The 20,452-nt window shown below is 38.4% G+C and overlaps 1 protein-coding gene across 2 annotated transcripts in view; it reads left to right on the plus strand.

Moving 5' to 3' along the window:
• The window catches only part of ANXA2 (annexin A2), a 32,543-nt gene extending 30,089 nt beyond the window's left edge, over window positions 1-2,454 (plus strand). For both annotated transcript variants that reach the window (XM_068410128.1, XM_068410127.1), the window contains exons 11-13: window positions 250-308; window positions 976-1,098; window positions 2,038-2,454. In XM_068410128.1, the coding sequence (XP_068266229.1) occupies window positions 250-308; window positions 976-1,098; window positions 2,038-2,097 (242 nt within the window). In that variant the 3' untranslated portion in view covers window positions 2,098-2,454. The remainder of the gene's footprint in view (window positions 1-249; window positions 309-975; window positions 1,099-2,037) is intronic.
• Window positions 2,455-20,452: the final 17,998 nt, after the last annotated feature.

The following is a 20,452-nucleotide window of genomic DNA, read 5'->3' on the forward strand; positions in this document are numbered from 1 at the left end:
TGATACTAGCGATGGAGGGAAACACTTCCTCAGATTGTAAGCATTTTTGGTTTCATCAGAAGCTTAGCCAAACAACTTCTAAGTAACAGCTAAGGTAAAAATAATTTCTCTATGTCTCCTTTTGGAGAAACTTTTGCTGAAAATGTTATTTTGACTGCTTATCATGTCTTTAAAAATGACTTCAAGGTTCTGTGGTCTGCTATTTCATGTTTGAGCAGGATGTTTAACTATTCTTATCTTTCTCTTCAGTCCAGTGCATTCAGAACAAGCAGCTGTATTTTGCGGACAGACTGTATGATTCCATGAAGGTAGGGAAGACTGTCTTTCTGCTCATTTTTTTTCTCGCCATTGTTTCATCAGATTTTGATTCCTTAGGCACTTTTATTCATATGATGTGTGACTGGCACCTAAATAAATTAAGAATGACTTAATGTTGTTCAAAAGCATTCTGTAACAGTTACGAGCCTAGACCATCTATTCAGATGCATCTGGTATAGGGAAATAGAGGGAAGGGTCTCATAATAATGATCTGTATTAGATCAGTTGATTATAGTTAGCAAAGTTAGACATGTCTTTTGTAGGTAACCAAGAGCTGTTAGCAGAAAATGCTGTTTACTGAAGTGCCAAAATAAGACACTAAATTTGCCTCAAAATGTTTTCTCAAGAAAAGGGGTGAAAGAGAAATGCCTAGTGGCAGGCATTAGGCAATACCAGGAAGACCTCCTGGTGAACTAGAACTGCTGCTTACAGTCTAAGGAGCTAGATTTGTGGCTGAAAGTTGGTCAAACACTGCTGATGAGAAAGGCGTGTTCATGCTCAAATTCCTGGATCATAATGATAACCTTAGTTAGGGGATTTAATTCGTTGTTTCTTATTGCCACATCTCAGTTGCTGTAGTTTGCTGTCTTACCGTTAGGTACGGTGGCCTTTTACGCATTTCAGCTATTGCAGTTCTAAATGTGTATCTGCTTGTAGGGCAAGGGAACTCGCGACAAGGTTCTGATCAGGATTATGGTCTCCCGCTGCGAGGTTGACATGCTGAAAATTAAGAGTGAATTCAAGAGGAAATATGGAAAATCTCTCTATTATTTCATCCAGGTAAGTTTTTTCAGCTTTCTTTTTCTATCAATTATATGGACCTTTGCAGCAGTCTTCATTGGTTTAATTGTACCATTAGAATTCATGGGAGGTGTTTCAGAGGCTGCAGTGAGAATAATACGTTATTATCCATGCACTGTTGAAAAACCCACCTTTAACTTTACAGTCCACAGCTGGTACAACTCCTGGCAGCCACTTGATAGTATACGTAGGCTTTGTGCAATCAGCTGATGTGTTACTGAAGGAAAATTTTGTTCACCTGTCCCTATCCTCAGACCAAAAGAAAAGAAAAAACAGAATTGCTCTGTGATTGCTGAAGGAAAATAGAGCATCTGAATTGCTGCTCCCTTTCATTTCAGTGCCCAAGGAGGCTTTTTAGCTCGAGTGATTTTTGTCCATTTCTGTGACTGGGCAGGATCTATAGGTACCAGATTTTCTTTCACTGGGGGCATAGGTAAAGAGCTTATGCATTTGTTTAAAAACTAGTCTTCTACCCACTCTCACAACAGCATATGATACATTCTTCCTTGTGTAGATGAAGTTGCATCAAAATCTTAAGCCAAAATCATTTCTTGAAGATGTCAATTTTAGATTATAAGCAGACTTTCAAAATAGTAAGCTTCATGTATGATTTTTTGCAATGATCAGTGAGAAGGAACAGAATCAAGTCCTTCAGCTTTCCTTTGTTGTGTTACTTTTTTTCATACCAAAATTTGTCTCCCTTCTTGGCCTTGCATTTGTATTGCGAGAATGATAAATAGTTTCAATTCACACGTAAGTAAAACTCAGTCTAGATAGTCTCCTCCAGGCTGACAAGGCTCCAACTGTGAAACATAGTCTGTCCCACAGATTTAGAGTATAATGTGTACACTTTCATATTTTGTGACTGTTTCCCCATATGTATTATGTATTCTGTATTTTTCTTCCCTTGCTTTACAGCAAGACACAAAAGGGGATTACCAGAGGGCACTGCTGAACCTGTGTGGTGGAGAGGACTGAAAACTGTGATGGAAGAAGCCTAAATCCAGAGACATGCCTCTTTTGCTCTTCATTTACTGTAATCCTAGAAAAAGTTGACTTGCCTAGCTAACCTTGACTTGCCTTTATATCTGCAAGACCCCTGATGTAGTACGCTTTCCAGTGCTGTGTGCGCTTCTCTCAGCAGCAGTGCTCTGCTTGGCTCTGCCGAAGGCCCTAACAGCATATAGCCAGAGAAACTAACCTTCCAAAGATAAGTGAGGTTACATGTGCTTGTGAAAGACTTTGCCTCTCTGTGCAATGTTTCTAATAAAACATAAATAAAACTGAAGTTTTACTTTAAGAAGATGGGTCTCTTTCAGACCTTTAATTTGAAAACTGTGTGAAGATTGGTATGTATTTAGTCTTCGCTGTCCATTTTCTGTGGTGTTTTTTTCCTCCCAGCGTTCACTACTTCTGTCTGAAACCTTATCTTCCTCACTCGAAGCCCTTCCCCTTTTCTCGGCAAAAGCAAAACCATTCTGTGATGGGTTTTTTATTTTCCTTTTTTTTCCCTCCCAAATAAGTGACACTAAAACCTGAGCCCGACCTTTCTCTGCCCGTGTGTGAGGGGCAAACACTTTTGAATCCGTCTTAAACGTTTAAACATTTTCTGCGTCTGTGGGCGAGGGGCAAATCGTTTTGAATCCCTCTTAAACATGTCAAGCAGCCTGTGTGTAACGTGTTTCCTGCAGAAGACCCGGCCCTAGGCCATGCCGTGTAGGTGCGTCAGCCCGGGCGCGGACGCACGGCGGGCCGCAGCGGGTGCCGCGTGCCGCAGTGAGGAGGGCGTTCCCGCCTCTCCTGTTCCCGCCTTTCCTCCTCCCGCCCGCGGCGCTCCCCTGAGGGCAGGGCCGGGGGCGGTGGCAGGGGCTCTCGCTGCTCCCTGCCTGGGCAGCAGGGCCCGAGCGGGGCGAGCGGGCCGGGGCAGTGGCGGCGGGGTGCGGTGCCCTCCGGAGGCGCTGGCGGGACGGGGGACGGTGCGGGCACGCCTCCGGTTGAGGGGACTTCGAGAAGCCCGCAGCACAGCGAAGAACCGCGAACGGCGCGGCAGTCGCTCGCAGTGCCACTGCGGCTGTGCTGGGCCCTCGGGACGCCCGTTTCCCCCGTGTGGTGACAGGTATTTCAGTCTTTAGTTGTAGCCGCGGTGAAGTAGAATGCACTTTTCTTGTCTTACTGTAACGTTTTCTCCTACTACTCTATGAAAGTCACATCCAAATGTTAGGAAAAAGGTGTAAAGAGCAAAGCTTTCTCTCCAGCTGTGAGTGTTGCACTGGGGCCCTCACGCGTGAAGGCTGAGGGGAGCAGCCACCCTGCTGCGAGGGCCAAGCCTGAGTGCTCTTTGGGTGCTTGTGTGTCCACATGATGCCTAGCACGGAGGCCTTGGGTACAACTGTAATATGAATATTAAATAATTGTCATAAGAGAAAATATGTCCCAGCTGTTGTTCCTTTGGAAATATATAACTGCTTGCAAGTATCAGCTGTTCTCCCTCAGGCATTACCTGGTTTGTAGCCCTGTTTCAAAGGCTGATATACTCCTCAGAGATAATTTTGAGACTTTTAAAATCAGCCTTTCAGAAAAGACATGAGAAGCACACAGTAGCCTGTTTCATGCTGCTATTAAAAGGGTGAGAGATCTTGCTGAAATATTGGCTGTACACCTCAAGGAATATTTGGTGTAAAAACACTGCAGTTGATAAAATATTGGTAACTTAAATGCACAAATGATAGTATTTTTCAGGAGCAGCTCCAATTTAATGCCTGATGGAGCAGTGTCATTCACACCTGTTTACAAAATGCCTCCCTGTCTAGATTTGTACATTTAAAAACTATTGCTGAGATAGCAAATGACTCTTTGAATCTAATTAGGTAAGTCATCTCTATAAACTTTGCTTGCTCAAATGTGGCCCTATAAAAGAAATCAAACGGCAGGCATTTTTCCAGTCAGTGGCATGAACAACTAGAATTTGATGGCTAGCATGCTCTGCGTCGCTGCTATAGGATGTTCAAAATTGCAGGCAGTCTTTCTTTGGGAGCAAGGCAACGTTAAATAAACCGGCATGATTTCAAAGGCCAGGACTGTTTTCGCCGACTGTGGACTAGAAAGCAAATTAGTCTCCTGTGAGATCTAGAAGCTTTCTAGAATATAATAAAAATTATTTGTTGGCATTGTTGATGATTTTTTTTAAAACTTTCTCTTTTTTTGTATTACTGGCTTACTGATATTCTAGATAGGAAGAAATTTGTAAGCTCTGGTGTTGATCCTGTTATTTGGTTGCAGGCTTGCTAATATGCAAGGTTGTCCCTGTCCATGGAGATATATTGCAAAAATCAAGTGTCCAGAACTTTGAAAGTCAGGAATACCTTGAAGAATGCTGCTTGGCAGTGTTGCAATGTTTTACTAATAATTCCCCACATGGCAAATTGGACACATGATAAAAAGAAAAAACAAACAAACTTTCAGTTGCTGATGGTATAATTTAGACTGTTATTCTATCTAAGACCTATTTACCTTCAGAAGAAAAAAAATATATTTAAAATTTGACTCTCTAGATATTTGCTGTTCCAAGGATGTATGAAGAAAGGGTCCAATTTCAGGTTTTTTTAGGTCAGGTCTTGATTTAGTTTATTGTGTTTGGTCTTTGGAGTTCCCATTCCAGTAACACAATACAACAAAAAAAAGTTTTGATATTTTACACTTCATTGGCACTATTTCTTTGACTATCCCAAATTACACAACAAATAGCAGTAAGTAGGGTTTAATTTGATTTGTGCTAGTTTATTATCTGACCTGCTGTGTAACACAGACATTGGAATACAGGGCTAAAGAAGTGTACCTTTTGGCAAGCATCAACTTAAACACCTGGTTAGAAAGTAATGATGTTTCTAGCATGGCTGTAGGTGGTTACCTTGGTGTGGTTTCCGGTTGTATGCATAAGGGTGACTTTTACTGTTCCTTAAACAGAATTCGCTTCCTCAGATTTCAGAGGAATTCTCTAAGTCAAGAGTCTAAACAGCCTGATTCAGAGTAAGATAAAGTCACTAAATGCTTGCGCTTGTGGAATAGCTGTCAGGCCTGTACTAGGCTGTGCTAGTTCCTTGGTGCAAGAATCCTTATTTCTGCAATTTGTAACTCCATTTGCACAGCCTCTGAACATCTTATACAAACAAGCAGTTTATTATTGCAGTGCACTGATGAGAGTAATGCAAGATGTTTTACAAGTGAGAAACAGATTGAGAATGGTTTAATTAAAATAAACTGTAGTTCAGTCAAAACTTAAGCCAACGTTTACATCCTAGTAAAAGGTTCCTTGCAAGATAGAAGCTTTCTTTAAGTGCTTGCTTTTAAAATACCTTTTTCATTAATATTAGAAAGATATATATAATTTTACTTCTAAAATGGGTAATGCTTGCTCTCTGAACACTGCTATGACTGTTTATAAAGGTTGTTCCTCAAGTGTAATTTTTTCTCACTGCAGTGAGGGGTGGTGAGCTCTTCAGAAGCACCAGAGAGAGACGCAGATTTTGGGTTTTGGTTGTGGGGGTGAGGTGTCTTTCTTTTTATATCCTGTTCCTTCTAGAGAAAGATAATTGTATAGAAATGATATCTTTGGAACGAAGCATTTCTATTTGCAAGGGCATGATGCGTTAAGAAACAAGTAACATGAAATTGCAACTCGTACGTTATCGAGTCCTGCTGTTGGTGATGCTTTTGGTGCACTGTCAGCAACTGCTCACGAGAGGGAGCTCAGAGAAAGCTTCAAGTATTTCTGCAGTCAAAACAAAAAAGAAAACAAAACATCCTAATGTATTTCCCTATATATTATGAACTCTGCTCTCTCCAAACATTTACATTCCCTAACTCTAAGCCTTCATGTCAGAAATTCAGTTTCATCTTCCAGTATTTTTTCTGTATCTAGAAATTGGCTATGCTCTCTGAAATGCTTAACCAAATTTTATAATTGCTCTTTTTTAGGCATAGGCAACCCAAATGATTTCTTATATTCTAAACATGTTATGAATTTTCAAAACTGAAATGTTTTCTATAAATAACCTTTCAAAGAGTGGATTAATAATGACAATAGCTGTAAAGGAATTTTCTCCCCTTTCTTGAACAGGAAGTGGTTTTGATCTTGAAATTATCTGCTGCTTCCTGATTTAGAACAGGTACTCATTCTTATTTTCTCTGTAGAAAATGAAATACATCACTATATCTTTTGCTATATTCATATTAGCACTTCAGAATTTAATTGCTAGCATTTGCACACTCTTTGCATTTTTCACTATCTTTACTAATAATAAAATACATGTGCCATTAAAGTAGCTTTTCTAAAAGAGATATTTCCATTTATTCATGTGTATTATTCTTCCTTTCCTTCTCACTCTGACTGATGTGTTCACACCCGGGGAATGTTTTTAGAATGTTAATATCGAAAGAATTTGTTCTTCAACTATTCAACTTTCTATCGAAAGAATATGTGAGGTTACTTTGTTTATGTTCAGCTTATGCATTTTTAGTGTCTTAAGAAGATATTCATTGAACTTCTTTTTTAGTATGGCTTATTTAAGGTCCTGTTTAATCCTTAATAGAAAAAAAAATCATATTTTGCTATTTAAGAAGGTTGATTGGAGGGAATATATGCAGGTATGTTAATAGTGGAACAGAGTATATTGCTTGTGAATTCCTGATTGAAGAGCTACTAAGTAATTTGGCCAATATTCTTCTCTCGTCTGCTAAATGTCCTTATCTGGCTGGTTTATACCTAGTTTATATTTTCAGGTAATGGTTTACTTGTAAGGTGAAAACAAGCTTGGAGTCTTGTGGAGGCTATTTCTAAGCATACACAGAACTTATCTGAAAAATCTATTATTATTATTAGTGAAAGAATACTCATTAAATCTATTTTATCACTTACATGTAGAAATCAGGATGAATTATCTGATCCAAAATGGTCGTCTTATGAAATGTTGAATTTATTGAATGTTTTGAAATTATGCGCCATGAAAGAGAAAGGTTTATTTACAGTAGCTGTAGTACTATTTGATTTTAAAATAAATGCAACAAAAAAAATCTTTCTAAGATCTTTTAGATTTATGAAGCACTAAACATGGGTAAATATTTTTGAAAAATATTTTTTAAAAGATTTTGTAATAAAAACATTAAATGAGTATTACTTTGTAAGCTTTCTATGATTATATAGTAAATTAAATTTTATTTCTGAGATGGTACTGCAATTAATTTATTACAAATATATTAACAATGATGTACTTAAAAACATCAGTAAAGCAACAGTTGGCATTGTACAATAAATACAGTAATAATAGGAGATCTAAATTCTTTCCCACTTCTATTTTTTCCTCCCCATTCAAAAAAAATGGTATTAGGAGCTCTTTAGGTGTGTTTTAGGTTTTACTGTGAACTCTTAGTTCTGAATTTCCTTCCTCACTGTAGGAAGGTTTTTTCCTGTAAGTAGGAAAGCAGAAAACAGGTTGTACTATATAGTGATTCTGGACTGTGAGTACATCATAATGCTATCATTGCAAATGATGGGTTACAGGAGCATTTTTTTCTGGTTTCTTTCGAATTTATATATTGCAAATGCACTCAACATCACATGGTTTTAATCATTTGTTTTTAAACCCTTTATATTAAAGGATTTTATTTAGTAAATCTATCTTTGGGGTAAATCAAGGTGAGGAGAGACTGATGTGAGTTATATTTACATCTGGGCCTGTCAGTTCAGAACCTGCCTGGATATGAGCTGTTTTAGTTTGTGTGTGTCATGTAGAAGAAAATAAAAAACTAATAAGGTGAGATTTTACTTTTTCAGTTATTTCCTCCCTCCACCGTTTATTGCCATACACAAAAGACAGGATTGTGGAGAGAAATCGGAAGTGCAGTTATATCAGAAACAAGCTGCTCTATCTGTAATCGGTTATGATGCTAATGCAGTGTTTTAAAACAAGTAATTGGAACTGGGTAGGAGCCAAAAGGCTCAAAATAATGAACTTCAGTAAGGTAACTGATGAACTGACAGTAATCAGAGGCTGACCATGTGTGTGTGAATCGAGCGCAGACTCAGCAGCACAGAACCTATGAAGAGAAGCTGCAATCTACTTTCTCTCTCTCTTGTTTTAATGAATTGTGTGGCATATATTTGGGACTAGTGTAGGTCATAGCTTAGAAAACACCTTGGCTTTAGATGAATAAGCTGCAGAGATGCCTCTCTTGGTTCTGTGTGTAAGAAATGTATTTCAAAAGGACATGAAGTTGGGTAAGTAGCGGATAATTCACACATACAGATTGATTTGCTCTGTTTAAATATTAGAAAGAAAAGAAGGGAATGTGGTGCATGATTTATCAAATGAAACCCATGAGATAGGAAAGTAATACTATGATCCCCGGTGTGATGTGTCTTTTAAGCTGTAAGAGCCTGCCTGAGCTGTCCGAGTAGGTGAAATGCTCAGCTTGAGTCTTGAGTCATCTATAAATTCAGGTCTGTATCTTCAGTCTTCAATGCAGACTACTAGGCACTCCAGTGTCTTTGAAGATCTTGACCTGTCACTTTTAGCAATGGGAATTAGTTGTCTACATACCTTTCAGTGTCTGAGTCTCATATCATATGCCTGCCTCCTAATCAGGTATTTACCAGGTTTTGAAGCGTTGCAGACCCTTCAACCAGGACAGTGCGCCATTAACATGGTTCAGAGTGTCTCTTAAATAGGGCAGATACTGGGCTTGCAGACGTCCTGGCTGTTTGATCCCAGATTTTCTTTGTCTCTTAGTTTAATCTTCGTCATCACATATGCTGATGCCACTAGAAAATCTCATTGTTTTAAAAAAAAAATCATAACTTAAAGGATCATATTACTCATGACCAATTATAAATAGACAGGAATTGGGTTGTGAAAATGTTCTTGATTCGGGATTAATACAGTAGTTAATGTGTTTTGTAAGTATAGTTGTCTTCTTCTCCCCCCAAACAAGATGCTAGCTAACACTTTCTGCATTTTCCTAGTGTAGTCATGACAGCATGTTTTAAAAGCATCTTACTAAGGCATACTGTTCTCTGTTTAATTAGTCTGGCAGCAGGTTGGACTCATTGATAGAAGAAAAAAAAGAAACACTCTGTGGGACAGATTATCTGATTGCAGTTCCTCTGTTGTTCCTCATTTGTTGTGTGACACTGGATGAGTAATTCAGCTTATCTGTGACTCAATTTCCCTTTTAAATTAGAGATTAATTTCTTGGTTTTGATTTTTAAAAAAGTAATTCTTAAGTAATTCCTGATATAGCAAACCTAGTACAACAGGTGATGAGCTGTTTTCATTAATATTTTCAATTCCCAAGTTCCATTCTTCAGGACTGATGATCATTAATGATTGTGTTTCAGCTCAAATGCTGCATGGGAAATGTGTTTTGAAGCTTTGATCCAATTTTCATAGCCTGTGTATCTGAGCTTATTTTCCCAGCCTGGCAAGTATTTTCACAGTTGTCTGAGCTGCAGGTCTTGGTCTTACGTTGCACGAGGACAATGGTGAATCTCTGAAAACGTGGGACCAGGCATCTGAGATGAGAATGCACAGTTCAATATACAGTGCTTCATGGAGTAAACAGAACAGCTGGTGAACACTTTAGACTGAAACATCTGGGCAAAGTTTGTGTTGTGATAGAACTCTTCTGTCTCTCCTGCGACGTCTGTCCTGCCAGTACTCTTTGTCCTATCTTCGGTCTTTTGGGAGTCTGCTGATCAGTGGTTCTGAGTGGGTTTTTTTCTGTATCCAGTTCAAAATTACTGCATGCTCTGCCATTCTCTCCCAAATCGATGGACCATAAAATATGTATAGTTTTTTCAGATCCATTTTCCATTCTGCCTGTCTTTCGTACACATATAGTCTGGGTAACTGGAGTACTTAGCTTTGCAGCAGATTAAAGAGTTAGTCTGCTCTCTTCCTGATCCTTCTGAAGTCCCTTCATCTCTCTTCTTTTCTTTTTTTTTCCCCCCCTACAATTCTTTTAATTTTCCCCTCCTAACTCATGTGGCATAAAAACCAAGACAACTCTAGAGCCTTGATCCTCAGATCAGGGAGATCAGCTAAGAAGGCTGATACTGATTTTGGTATTTGGGGATGTTCAAAAAGGAAGGGTGAGGGAAGGAATTTTACTTTCCACAGTAAATACTATACCAGATCATTGGAAAAGAGCTCAGCTTTGTATTAGTGTGTAGATTTGCCATTAAATCATTAAGAGGGTCATTAGACTGATTCAAATTCAGTGTTGGATTTTCCAGATGGGCTTTCTTGGTATTAGTGGCGCTAGGGTATTCAGAGTGAATTGCAGGAAGCCTGTCAAACAACTGTCAGGATAGCTGCTGCTGAAACCTCTGCTTGGCTCAACTTGGAATTTATTGTCATTTAGTGAAAATATTGGTGAGAACATAACCTTTTGTAATGTTCAATGTTTTATTGGCTATAAAAGATAAAATATAGAGTAAAGGGAGGTAAAATAGTATTTTGTTAGGTCAGGAGGTAGATTTATGCTTCTACTTACTGATAGAATAATCAGTGGGTCATAAAGATCAGACCGCCTGCCTCCTATCTCTTCCTTTTTTTTATGTGTGTATTCAACAATCTCTTCTTTGTTGATAGTTAGGCCCATGGGAGCTTACCAAAACACCAGGCCCCTTTTATCCAAGGGTATTAAATTAGCTGTTTAGATCAAGAAGAATGTAGTGGATGCTTCTGTTTCAGACGTTAAGCAGTTGGGATAGGACTAAATAGACTAGGATGCTTGACATGTGCAAATGGAGCACTTGCTCACAAGGGACACTCAGCTGCGTTGTGAGCTAATTCAGCACGCAGAAACTAGACATCAAATAAATTGTGCATTAACATTTGGTGAGGAGTAATAAGCAAAGAGATCTCAACTCTTCAGCTTAAAAGGAGTGATAGTGTGTGTTTCACGCTGTTTCACAATATATCCTAGGGTGCTCTTATTCAAATAGATTAATAGTGGAAATAGCATGTGAAGGCTTTTCTGAAAAATGGCAGCACATTGAGATTTTTCATTAGATTGATAATCCCTATACTGTGAAGAAACTGGTAAGATCCCATGATCAGTCTTAGAGGAAGCAAAGACTGAGTGGCACCATGAGGGAATTCTCTTTGGTAAAGCAGGCTGCTGTGGCAGAGGAGTGTGAGGGCAGCGTCTTTGTCACAGTGTAATTGTCCCGTAGAGGTACAGAGAATTTCATACTCCAAGGAAATGACAGAGGGCTTTCTTTTTTCCCCGTAAGTAGCAGACTGAGGTGGGCTTGCAGCTGTGAGTTACTGTAAAAACTGTGGTAATTCCATTAGTGTCTTTTGGAAGGGGCTGCTCAGGACACATGATGTTTTGTTGGATTAAGACTTCATTCCCAATTGTCCTGTTAAACCATCTTTCTCAGAGGGTAGAATTAATCCCAAAGATTTATTCCAAATAACTTAATTTGGTAAACACTGAAAGAAAAGGCCAGTCTCAGTAATGCCTAATGTGGACAGTCCTTGGTATCAGTGCTATGCATTTTGTTTTGTTAATTATATTAAGTTTGGAAGAACCATGCACCTGCTTTTCCTCTTGAAACAAGCGGTTTGGTTTTGCTTCTGGTCACTTTTCCCCTCTTCCTGTTTCTACTTAGCCTCTTCTTTCTACCCCTCAGTGGGAAAAACAACAAAAAACCCCTCTTTTTCCCCCTACAAAATGCCTAGTGTTGTGCAATTCAAAATATGAAGTGAGAAAACCTGGAACATGTGTGTTATTCTTTCCATATGTATATGGTAGTGCGTTCTTACATTTCTAGGAATGCAGAAAGAGATTTTTTATTCAAGTCTTATATTCCTGTTTACCCACACTGAAATAATCCCTTCAAGGAAAACCAGCTGTAATCCTTGCAGAAGCAGGATGATTCTGGTTAGGCACCTTTCACTAAATCCTTTATGCTCCAAAGGAAAGTCTAGCTGAGTTCTCAGCCACTAAGTGTGGACAGTGACACAGATTCAGGATCACACTTGATCTGGGCTGTAAAATGTGACTGTTCTTCAGGGATTTCCTTTAAAATCAAGGAATGCCCTGTGTGCACAGCTCACAAGACTGGCAGTATGGGGAAAATACATGAAGAACAATACTTTACACATTTCTATTCTGGCTTTTATCCCAAGAGATCCCAGAGAACTTCAATAACTACTGTGGAACCTGCCTTTAATGAAGAGGAGTGACAGGACTCAATTGTTCCAGCACATTTCCATGAGGGTTTTCCCCCCCCCCCCATACAGTGATTCATTTTTCTGTCTCTGATGGCAAGGTGGGGGGAAGACAGCTGTGTTTGGGGAGGTTTACATCTTTGCAAATCTGCTGATATCCCCATGAGACAGAAGTAAAGGATTTTTTGTCTGTAGCTTCAGGATAGTAGCACACAAGAAGCATGCCTCACTGTGGCTGTGCTGTTCTGAAACGATTTTATCTCTGCAAAACTTCCTTAATTCTGCAAGGGTGATGTGACCTGCTACTGCTCTTAGAGTGAAGTTCATTTGCTCCTGGTGTAGTGAATTGTCTTTGATAGTTCATGCAGACACACACTCTGCTGAAATTCAGTCGTCAGCATAGTGGAACAAAGCACCATATGCATCAGAGTGGAAGGGGGAAAATAAAGTTCTTTTTATATGTGTGGTTTGATGAGGCAGGTGACCTAAATGGCCATCTCTCCCTGTCACTAACTGCCACTTGTCTTGTTTGCTTCTGAAGAAAATATAAGGAGATTTCTTTCTGATAGCCTTCCTAGGCCGGGTCAATTATGGGTTTCCCTGCAGCATTAACTCCGTGACTTGTGGAGCATCTTGAGTCTAATCTACTTAGAAACTGGACTGGTTAAATGAGAACTTGGGTAAGCGGAAAGAAAAAGAGATCTTAGAACTGAACTGGCCAAATGCTGCTCTGGCTCTCAACACTTACAGTTGCTGCTAAGGAGCACAAGATCCTTTTTAAAGCCCAGTTCTACTAATTAAATATGAGACTTTTATTAAAGATGTAAAACCACCCAACTGTCAAGTACATACAATGTACAGCAAGGACAGCTTATCAGTGCTGCTTGGCTGCAGGCAGGGATTTGCAAAGTCTGCAAAAAAGAATCCCACAAGGAATGGTGACAGTCTGCATTGCAATACAGCAACTCCTGCAGAAGTATACTGTACTTTTCATCTTCCTTCACCGTACCTACATGAAAGGATCATCTGGAGGGGCAGATGTTGGCCTCACACCAGTTCTAAATAATGGATGGTACCAGCATTTGTATTCTTCTTTTGTGGAGCCAGTTTACATGTTGTTTTACTGGCTCCTAGAGCCCAAGGAAATATGATTTGGAGCCAAATTTGGTTCCATGGCTCTGGTTTGCCTAGCTCAGTAAAAAACCGGGGCTGTTTCAGATAGGCCATCTGGCTCTCTTTGAATGGGCTTATTAGTAATAGTGGAGGTGGGTCTATTAGCTTGGGACAGGAACTCAGAAACAGATGCTTTGTTTATGTGTAAAATATGGCTTCAAGCCAAAGCGCTAATCATGATTGCCTCTGAAGTGGTTCTAATCATCTGTATGAGACTGCATCGGCTCTTGTGTTGTTTGTTCAAGCTGGTAGTTTAGAGGTGTTGTGTACAAGATATTTGTAGTCATAATTTCTCCAAACAGGTTAAGGCAAACATTATGAGAATCAGCATATTAATGTGCTGTGTTTCAAATTAGAATTATAAACACACTTTCCTCATTGGAGGCCTAATCTGCTAGGAAGAAGCCAGATGTTTACTGATGACACCATTATTTAGAAGGACCTATCAAACTAAAACAAATTATTGTTGTTTAATTGGAGGAAAGCCTAGTTTTATGTATCAACCTAGTAAAACAGCTCTGTGCTGAGACTGACTGGAGTAGTTTTTGTTCTTCAGGCAGCAGGCCAAACACGAATCCCAGCAGATTTGCGGCTTCCCCTTCTGGCCCTAGGAAAGCAAAACAAGGTGTGCCTGTGTTTCGATAGCCTGTGTGAAATAAGTGAAAATAAGGAATGAATGGTCCTGGCTTATTTTTACCAGAACATGATTATGAGGCTGAGCAACAGACTAAATTACTTTTTACGATTTCAGTTAGAATTAAAAAAGAGTAAAATAAAGGTAGAAAATTTTGTGAAAATGGAAAATTTAGACACATTCTGTTTAATTATCTTTTTTTTCCCTGTTTCTAATTTGGATGCATTTCCGAGAAGGGGGAAGTTATAACTGGCTAATGACCATGTATTGTTAATAAAATCAAGGTTTTATTAATAAATTCTTTCATATGTTTTGAAATGGTATTTTGTGATAAAAAAATACGACAGTTTCGGGCAGGGTGGCTTTATCCTTTTTTTTTTTTTTTTTCCTTTCAAATGTCTGATTCCATACCTTCTTTCCTCACAGAAATTTGAAACAAACGCAACTATCTGAATCTGTCTCATGATCTTCAGGAAATTTTTGCTTCAGTTAGTCTTTTGATAGAGTATATTCTCATCTTGTATAGCTTTGCATCAAAGCAGCTTGGCTTTTTTTCTTTTATTAGTCTTTCCCATTTTGATACACTGAAAAACTGACACTGTATGTCACTCTTGCCTGTAACACCAGATTCTAAAAAATCATGTAAGCACATACTTATAATACCATGCTTTGGTATTATCATGAAATTTACTTTTTTGCTAAAGCATCTGAGCTTCAGAACATGCTTAAAACTTAAGCCAAAATGTTGCTATGCCAAATACAAGTCTTCACTCTATACAAGGAAAAAAGTAAGGTGATGCATGGATTGCCTCATGATCCTAGTCCTCTGAAGATGAGCTGGAATATTCAAGATAGGTGCCACAAGATAGGTTCAATAATTTATATTGTACTGTCTGTCAATACATAAATTGATGCCTTTGATATGGTCTGTTGGACTTGCAAAACTGTCAAATGAAGACTACCTTTGTTGAACCCTGTGTGCTTGTGTGTGGCTTTAAATCGGCAATCTATGAAGTGGGGTATTTGTAAGACTGTGAAATAGACTCAAAATCAGTTTACGCCATTGTTTCCTGAACTGATGTTTCCTGAACAACTGTATGATAGAGATACCCAAAATACTACAGTTATTTGCATGTAGAACAGTTATAAACAGTGCCTTTGATTTTAAAAAAAAAAAGTGGTAATCTGAAAGCTCTATTTTAGCTATAGTTATTAACAAACTGTGAGTTATAGCTTCTTAGGATGCTAGGTGGCACATAGGAGGAAATACTGAGTGTGCAGTGGAACAAAATCTGGCATCATCTAGCTGTATCTGTTGTTAATTAAACCTTCTAATCTTTTTTTTGCTTTCTTCCTTGATTGCAAAACTGTAAAGGTTCGATAGGTAAAAGCACTCCTATCATCCTTTTGATAGTATTATAGAACTGAGTATTCTCAGTTCTCTCACTGAAATCTTCTTAGAGATTTGGACTTGCAGGAAAGCATGATAGCTCTGAGCAAAGCCTATAACATTGCTCTTAATGTAGCCCTTTTGTGGCTAGGCACTGCAGCCCGTGATATGTGCAAAAATAACTCATGGTTCAAAAAACACCTCTATCCCCCCAGAGGGTGGAAGCTTAATTGGTAGAAATCCCTGCTGGACCTATCACTCTCCTATCTGTAATCTTACTGGGCTTGGTTCTTAGAGCATAGAGACAAAATGAAAAGTTATTTAATTTCTCTTCTGTGCGTCAGAACTTCCTGAGTGCACATAACACCATAAAATAAATAGTCGTTCCTTTTTTAATTAGCCAGTTCCTCATTTTTGCAGCTACTTTCTTTGACAAGTGCATCATCAATTTCCCTTGATTTTCAAACTGAGGACAATGATAGAAGGATATCAAAGTGGGGGTCTTTTGCATGCACCAAGAGGCAGCTTTCGTGTTCCTGGCATTGTCTAGGCTGTAAGTGCTGTGGTTTGTATGAAGAGTTTTATTAATAGCTATGTGGAGTTCTCTGTGTATTGGGTGTATTAACGGCTGCAGTGAGTCCTCTGTGTATTTGGTTCGTAAGGAGTTCAATGACATTTATGTCTCCATAATGAAATGAGGATATAAATTATCCCTTTGCTTAGCAATAGCATCAAACAGAAGACAGTTGAAAAATTAAAAATCTAATAGAGGCCTTTTTTAAGACTGCTTCAAAACTGTGCATTTTTAAATAGCATGTTCTCTTTAGTTAGATACTTGGTTAGATGGTGTATCTTTTGTTCAGGAGCGAAGAGAATATCAGGAAGTAACTGTGAGGCCAGATTCAATGGTCCTTCCCAGAGAAAAGCTCCCACTGACTCATGTTCAATAGAGACCACAGAATTTGTCAGAGAAGGAAGAAATTTTACCTTCATAGGCTGAAAATGTCTAATTAAGGCCCAAGTGGGTTTTCTTTGAAGTCAGTTGGGGCTACTCATGGAGAGAGCAACTGTTCAGCATAAGTAAAGGTGTCTGGCCCAAAAAACTTTTAACAAATGTTGCACTGTGTTAAAATAATCTGAGAATCAAACACAGAACAAATGTAACATTTCAGTTAATGAGTCTATTATGCCATGTTTCCCTAGGAAACTTGTAATTATAATTAATTACCTCAAATCTGCTGCTAATCCATTTGAGTTTAGAAAAGACATGAATTTTAAAAAAAGTTAATTTTTTTCTGCTGCTACGTTACTCTCTTTGAACATGTGAATATTTGAAATAACATTACAACTGAATGACTTTGATTTTACATGTATCTTCATATTCTCCTGAACCTCTCCCAATTATACAGTCAGCTGCTGTTGAGCAAATGCTTGTAAAAATATATTGGGGGTGGAAAGAAGTAGGGAGACTGTGTATTTGCATTAGCTCAAATATAATACTTTAATTATATTTTCAAACAGTATTAAACAGTGATAAAGTTCCTGTATTTTTATATACTAAAGGGGCATATGGAAGTGAAAATGGTACCATCTCACCAACTCTTGAACAAGATGTTTTTGGACTGAATTTAGAACTTCCAGCTGTCATGTCAGTTTTCTATCAAACTTCTTGCTTGCAGTTCTAGGTGAAATAATGTTTTTAAGAGCACTTGACAAAAAAAAAAAGGAATATTATAGCAAAGAAATTATTATACCCAATCCAGGATGGGTATAAATCTGTGTGACTACAGAGCACATTGATTTACATTAGCTGAAAAAATGTCCATTATGGTGTAACAGCATGACCGATTACTTGACTTGCTTTTATTGAGAACGGTGGTATTTAGTTTAGAAACTTGGAGGTATTTAAAAGGTATCAGAAAACTGACCAATCCTGGCAATTACGAGCTGTACGGAAAGAAATCTATTCAGTATTGAAAAGATAGGGGGAACAATTGGCTGAGATTAGCCAGAACAGAGAGCTGTCGTAAGAGTTAACCTTGTCTGTTGTGTATGCTCTTTTGTAGGTAATGTAGGTAGCATAGCTTTCTAGCAACTTTTTCAAAAGGATCTTTAATGATTAAGGAGCCATAGTTCCATTTTCATAAAGGCTCTGAAAAAAAAAAAGAATTAGTATTTCTGAGGGTATACCCTATGACATATAACTGACTGCAAGGGTACTCAGCAGCCCCATTTTCACAGACGTGTTAATTTTTGTAGTTGATTGTTTTGCATGGTTTCCTGTAGCTGCTAAACTACTGATTGCCTTAATCACTGCAGGCTGCCCCTGGCCAGGAAGGGTGAAATAATTGTTGTTTCCTTCCTTGAAGGACTGGCTGGAAAAGCTGCAACAGTGACAGGTGTAGCAAACCAAGGCAGGTATTGCCTATACACAGCCTTTCAGGACCTATGTTCTCCTGCAGCTGCTTCTCTAGCTCAGATTTCCTGGAAAGGAAGCAATCCACTGATAAAGGTCTGGGCTATAGAATCAACTGCTCGTTATTACACCTATGAACTCTGGTTTGTTTTAATTATAGCGAGAACTTGCAACCGAGCCAAATTGCCTCTAAATGTTGTCTGGTTTGTGATAGTGTACTTCCAAGGGCATGGCTTGCGGCACTTGCGTAATTTTACCATCTGGCATTATGATCTATTCTTTATCCTAAACGAATGCTAAGTATTTGTGGAGCAAGTGTTATATATATGTGCTCTTTGCTTATGTTTTTCGTGCAGAACAGCCTGCTGTAAGACTTGAGTATTCTTGTTGAAGATTCGCTGCTGAATTTTTTTCTCTGCCATTTAAAATGAGTCTTTTAATACCAGAAAGTCATAATACTTATGAAGTGAATGTAGTAAGAATAGAGCGTAGACCTTTCCCAGATGACCTAGAAGATACTTTGAAGTAATTTCATAGGTTTAAAAAACAGTTATGATAATGATATAAATTTTAGTTTTGCTGCTCTTGAATGCTTTGTAGGATTGCAAAGCAGTATCCTTGTTAGATTTTAATTACTACCTTGCCCTCCAACTAGTTATAGGAGCTACAGGCCATGTACTGTGCTTCTAGCGACGGCTGTCCTGAAGACAGGAAATAGATTAGGGGAATCCAGTCTGGGTACCCCGGGAGGAATCTCACTGCAATCGCGTGGATTCTGTGGAGCTTTTAAGAGAGAACAGGTTAATTTCAGCACTGTTTTAAAAAATAGTTAATGTGCCATATGAGAAATGCCATTATGAGAAGAAATGTGGTGTTGTATAAATAGGTGAGGAAAAGCTTGAGTTGGTCGAAGTTTCTATGCTGTTCTGGTACAGTTTCTCATCCTTTTGCATACATGCATCTGTCAGCCTTTAACCCTTTGTGGCAACAGGCAATGGAAAGGTCGGGGAAGATAGCTCTGCTGCTTTACTTGCTACCAGCCAATGTATCACAGAGCAAAATTCTCTTCTTATGTTGACATTAATATTTGTGGCAGTAGTAATATTTCTCTGTGTGTAGGAAAGCATGGAAATTGTGTGCTGGGCTGTGAATGCCTATGACTTTTGGTTTGATGGACCTCTGAGTATTTCATGGTGGTTTTCTTTCTCTTCTTCAACTTCTGTCCCATGTGGATCAGTGACTTTGAGAGGCTCTTAGGGATTTTGTTTGGTTTTGTGTGGGGGTTATTTTTAATACAGTCCTTTAGAACTCCTATTATAGAGAAATACTTCAAAAATGTGGCCTAATGTTCTATTAAACCCCAAAATGCGAAATGCAGATAAAAATAAACATTTTTTTTTTTTTTTAAAAAAAGTCAAACTGATTTGAGGATTGGCTTGCATAACTTTACTGCTCTAGCTTTTGAATTGTAGTGCATGCCTTGTTCTTCAACAGATCTTGTGTTTTACCACAGTAACCTCTGTTTTCATATTTGATAATTTAATCCAGGTTTGCTGCAGTTATAATCTGGCCTTTAATTTTAATCTGTTTATTTTGTTATTGTTAAGGGTAAAATCTAGCTCCAAAATTTGGCATTGCCACCTATGTGCAAAGTTTATATATTAAAATAAAGCTTGTGTTCTGTTAGTACGTTGCAGAGAGACAGCAATGTGTGGTAAGTGACATACTAAAGTAAAATCTGGTGTATCAAATGCAGAGACTGTTTAGTGTGATACTTTTAATTTGAGGTGGTTCCTGAAGGGGGAGAGAGCTGAACATAATTGTTTCAGATTCTCCGTGTGCGTTATTTATGTCTATTTATGCCCGAAAAATAATTGTGTACAGAGAAAGCACAAGGAAAATGGCTTGCATACCCTCTAGAACTGAAAAAATCAGGGCACACTGGCTCATTGGGTTGAACCAAAAGACTAGAACTAAAAGCATAACTGTTCTTACTGTCTAGATGTTAGCACACTCTTTATACTTAAAGGCCTTGTATGTATTAGGAAACAAAGTGTATTTGGCCTCTGGAAGCTGATTTTTCCAACTTGCTGTAAGTATTTTGAAAGTGCAGTATTCTCCTTCAGATGTAGCAACAGGCATCACTTGAAACAGTTTTTTGAAATGGATTTTGCACCTAACTAGTACCATTTAGCTCAAACGTGGAAGCTGTTGCCAGTGTGACTAGTACTGTGATTTCATTATGCATGCCGTGTTTGCAGCTGAGCACACCAGTACGGTGCAAGTGGAGATGTGTTCTGTGTATCAGGAAGTGGTCAACACTCATGAAACCTGTGCTTGAACTGCTGGATTTCTAAATCCATGAGAAATGTTGATAGCATGGGTAAAGATATTAAATTCAAATTCCACTTTGGCAAATTTAAATCCCTTACTTTCTTTGGAAAATATGTATAAATAAATTAATAAATACATTAAAGGAATAT

The sequence above is a fragment of the Nyctibius grandis genome, chromosome 11 (genome assembly GCF_013368605.1).
Source record: "Nyctibius grandis isolate bNycGra1 chromosome 11, bNycGra1.pri, whole genome shotgun sequence".
Lineage (NCBI taxonomy): Eukaryota > Metazoa > Chordata > Aves > Nyctibiiformes > Nyctibiidae > Nyctibius > Nyctibius grandis.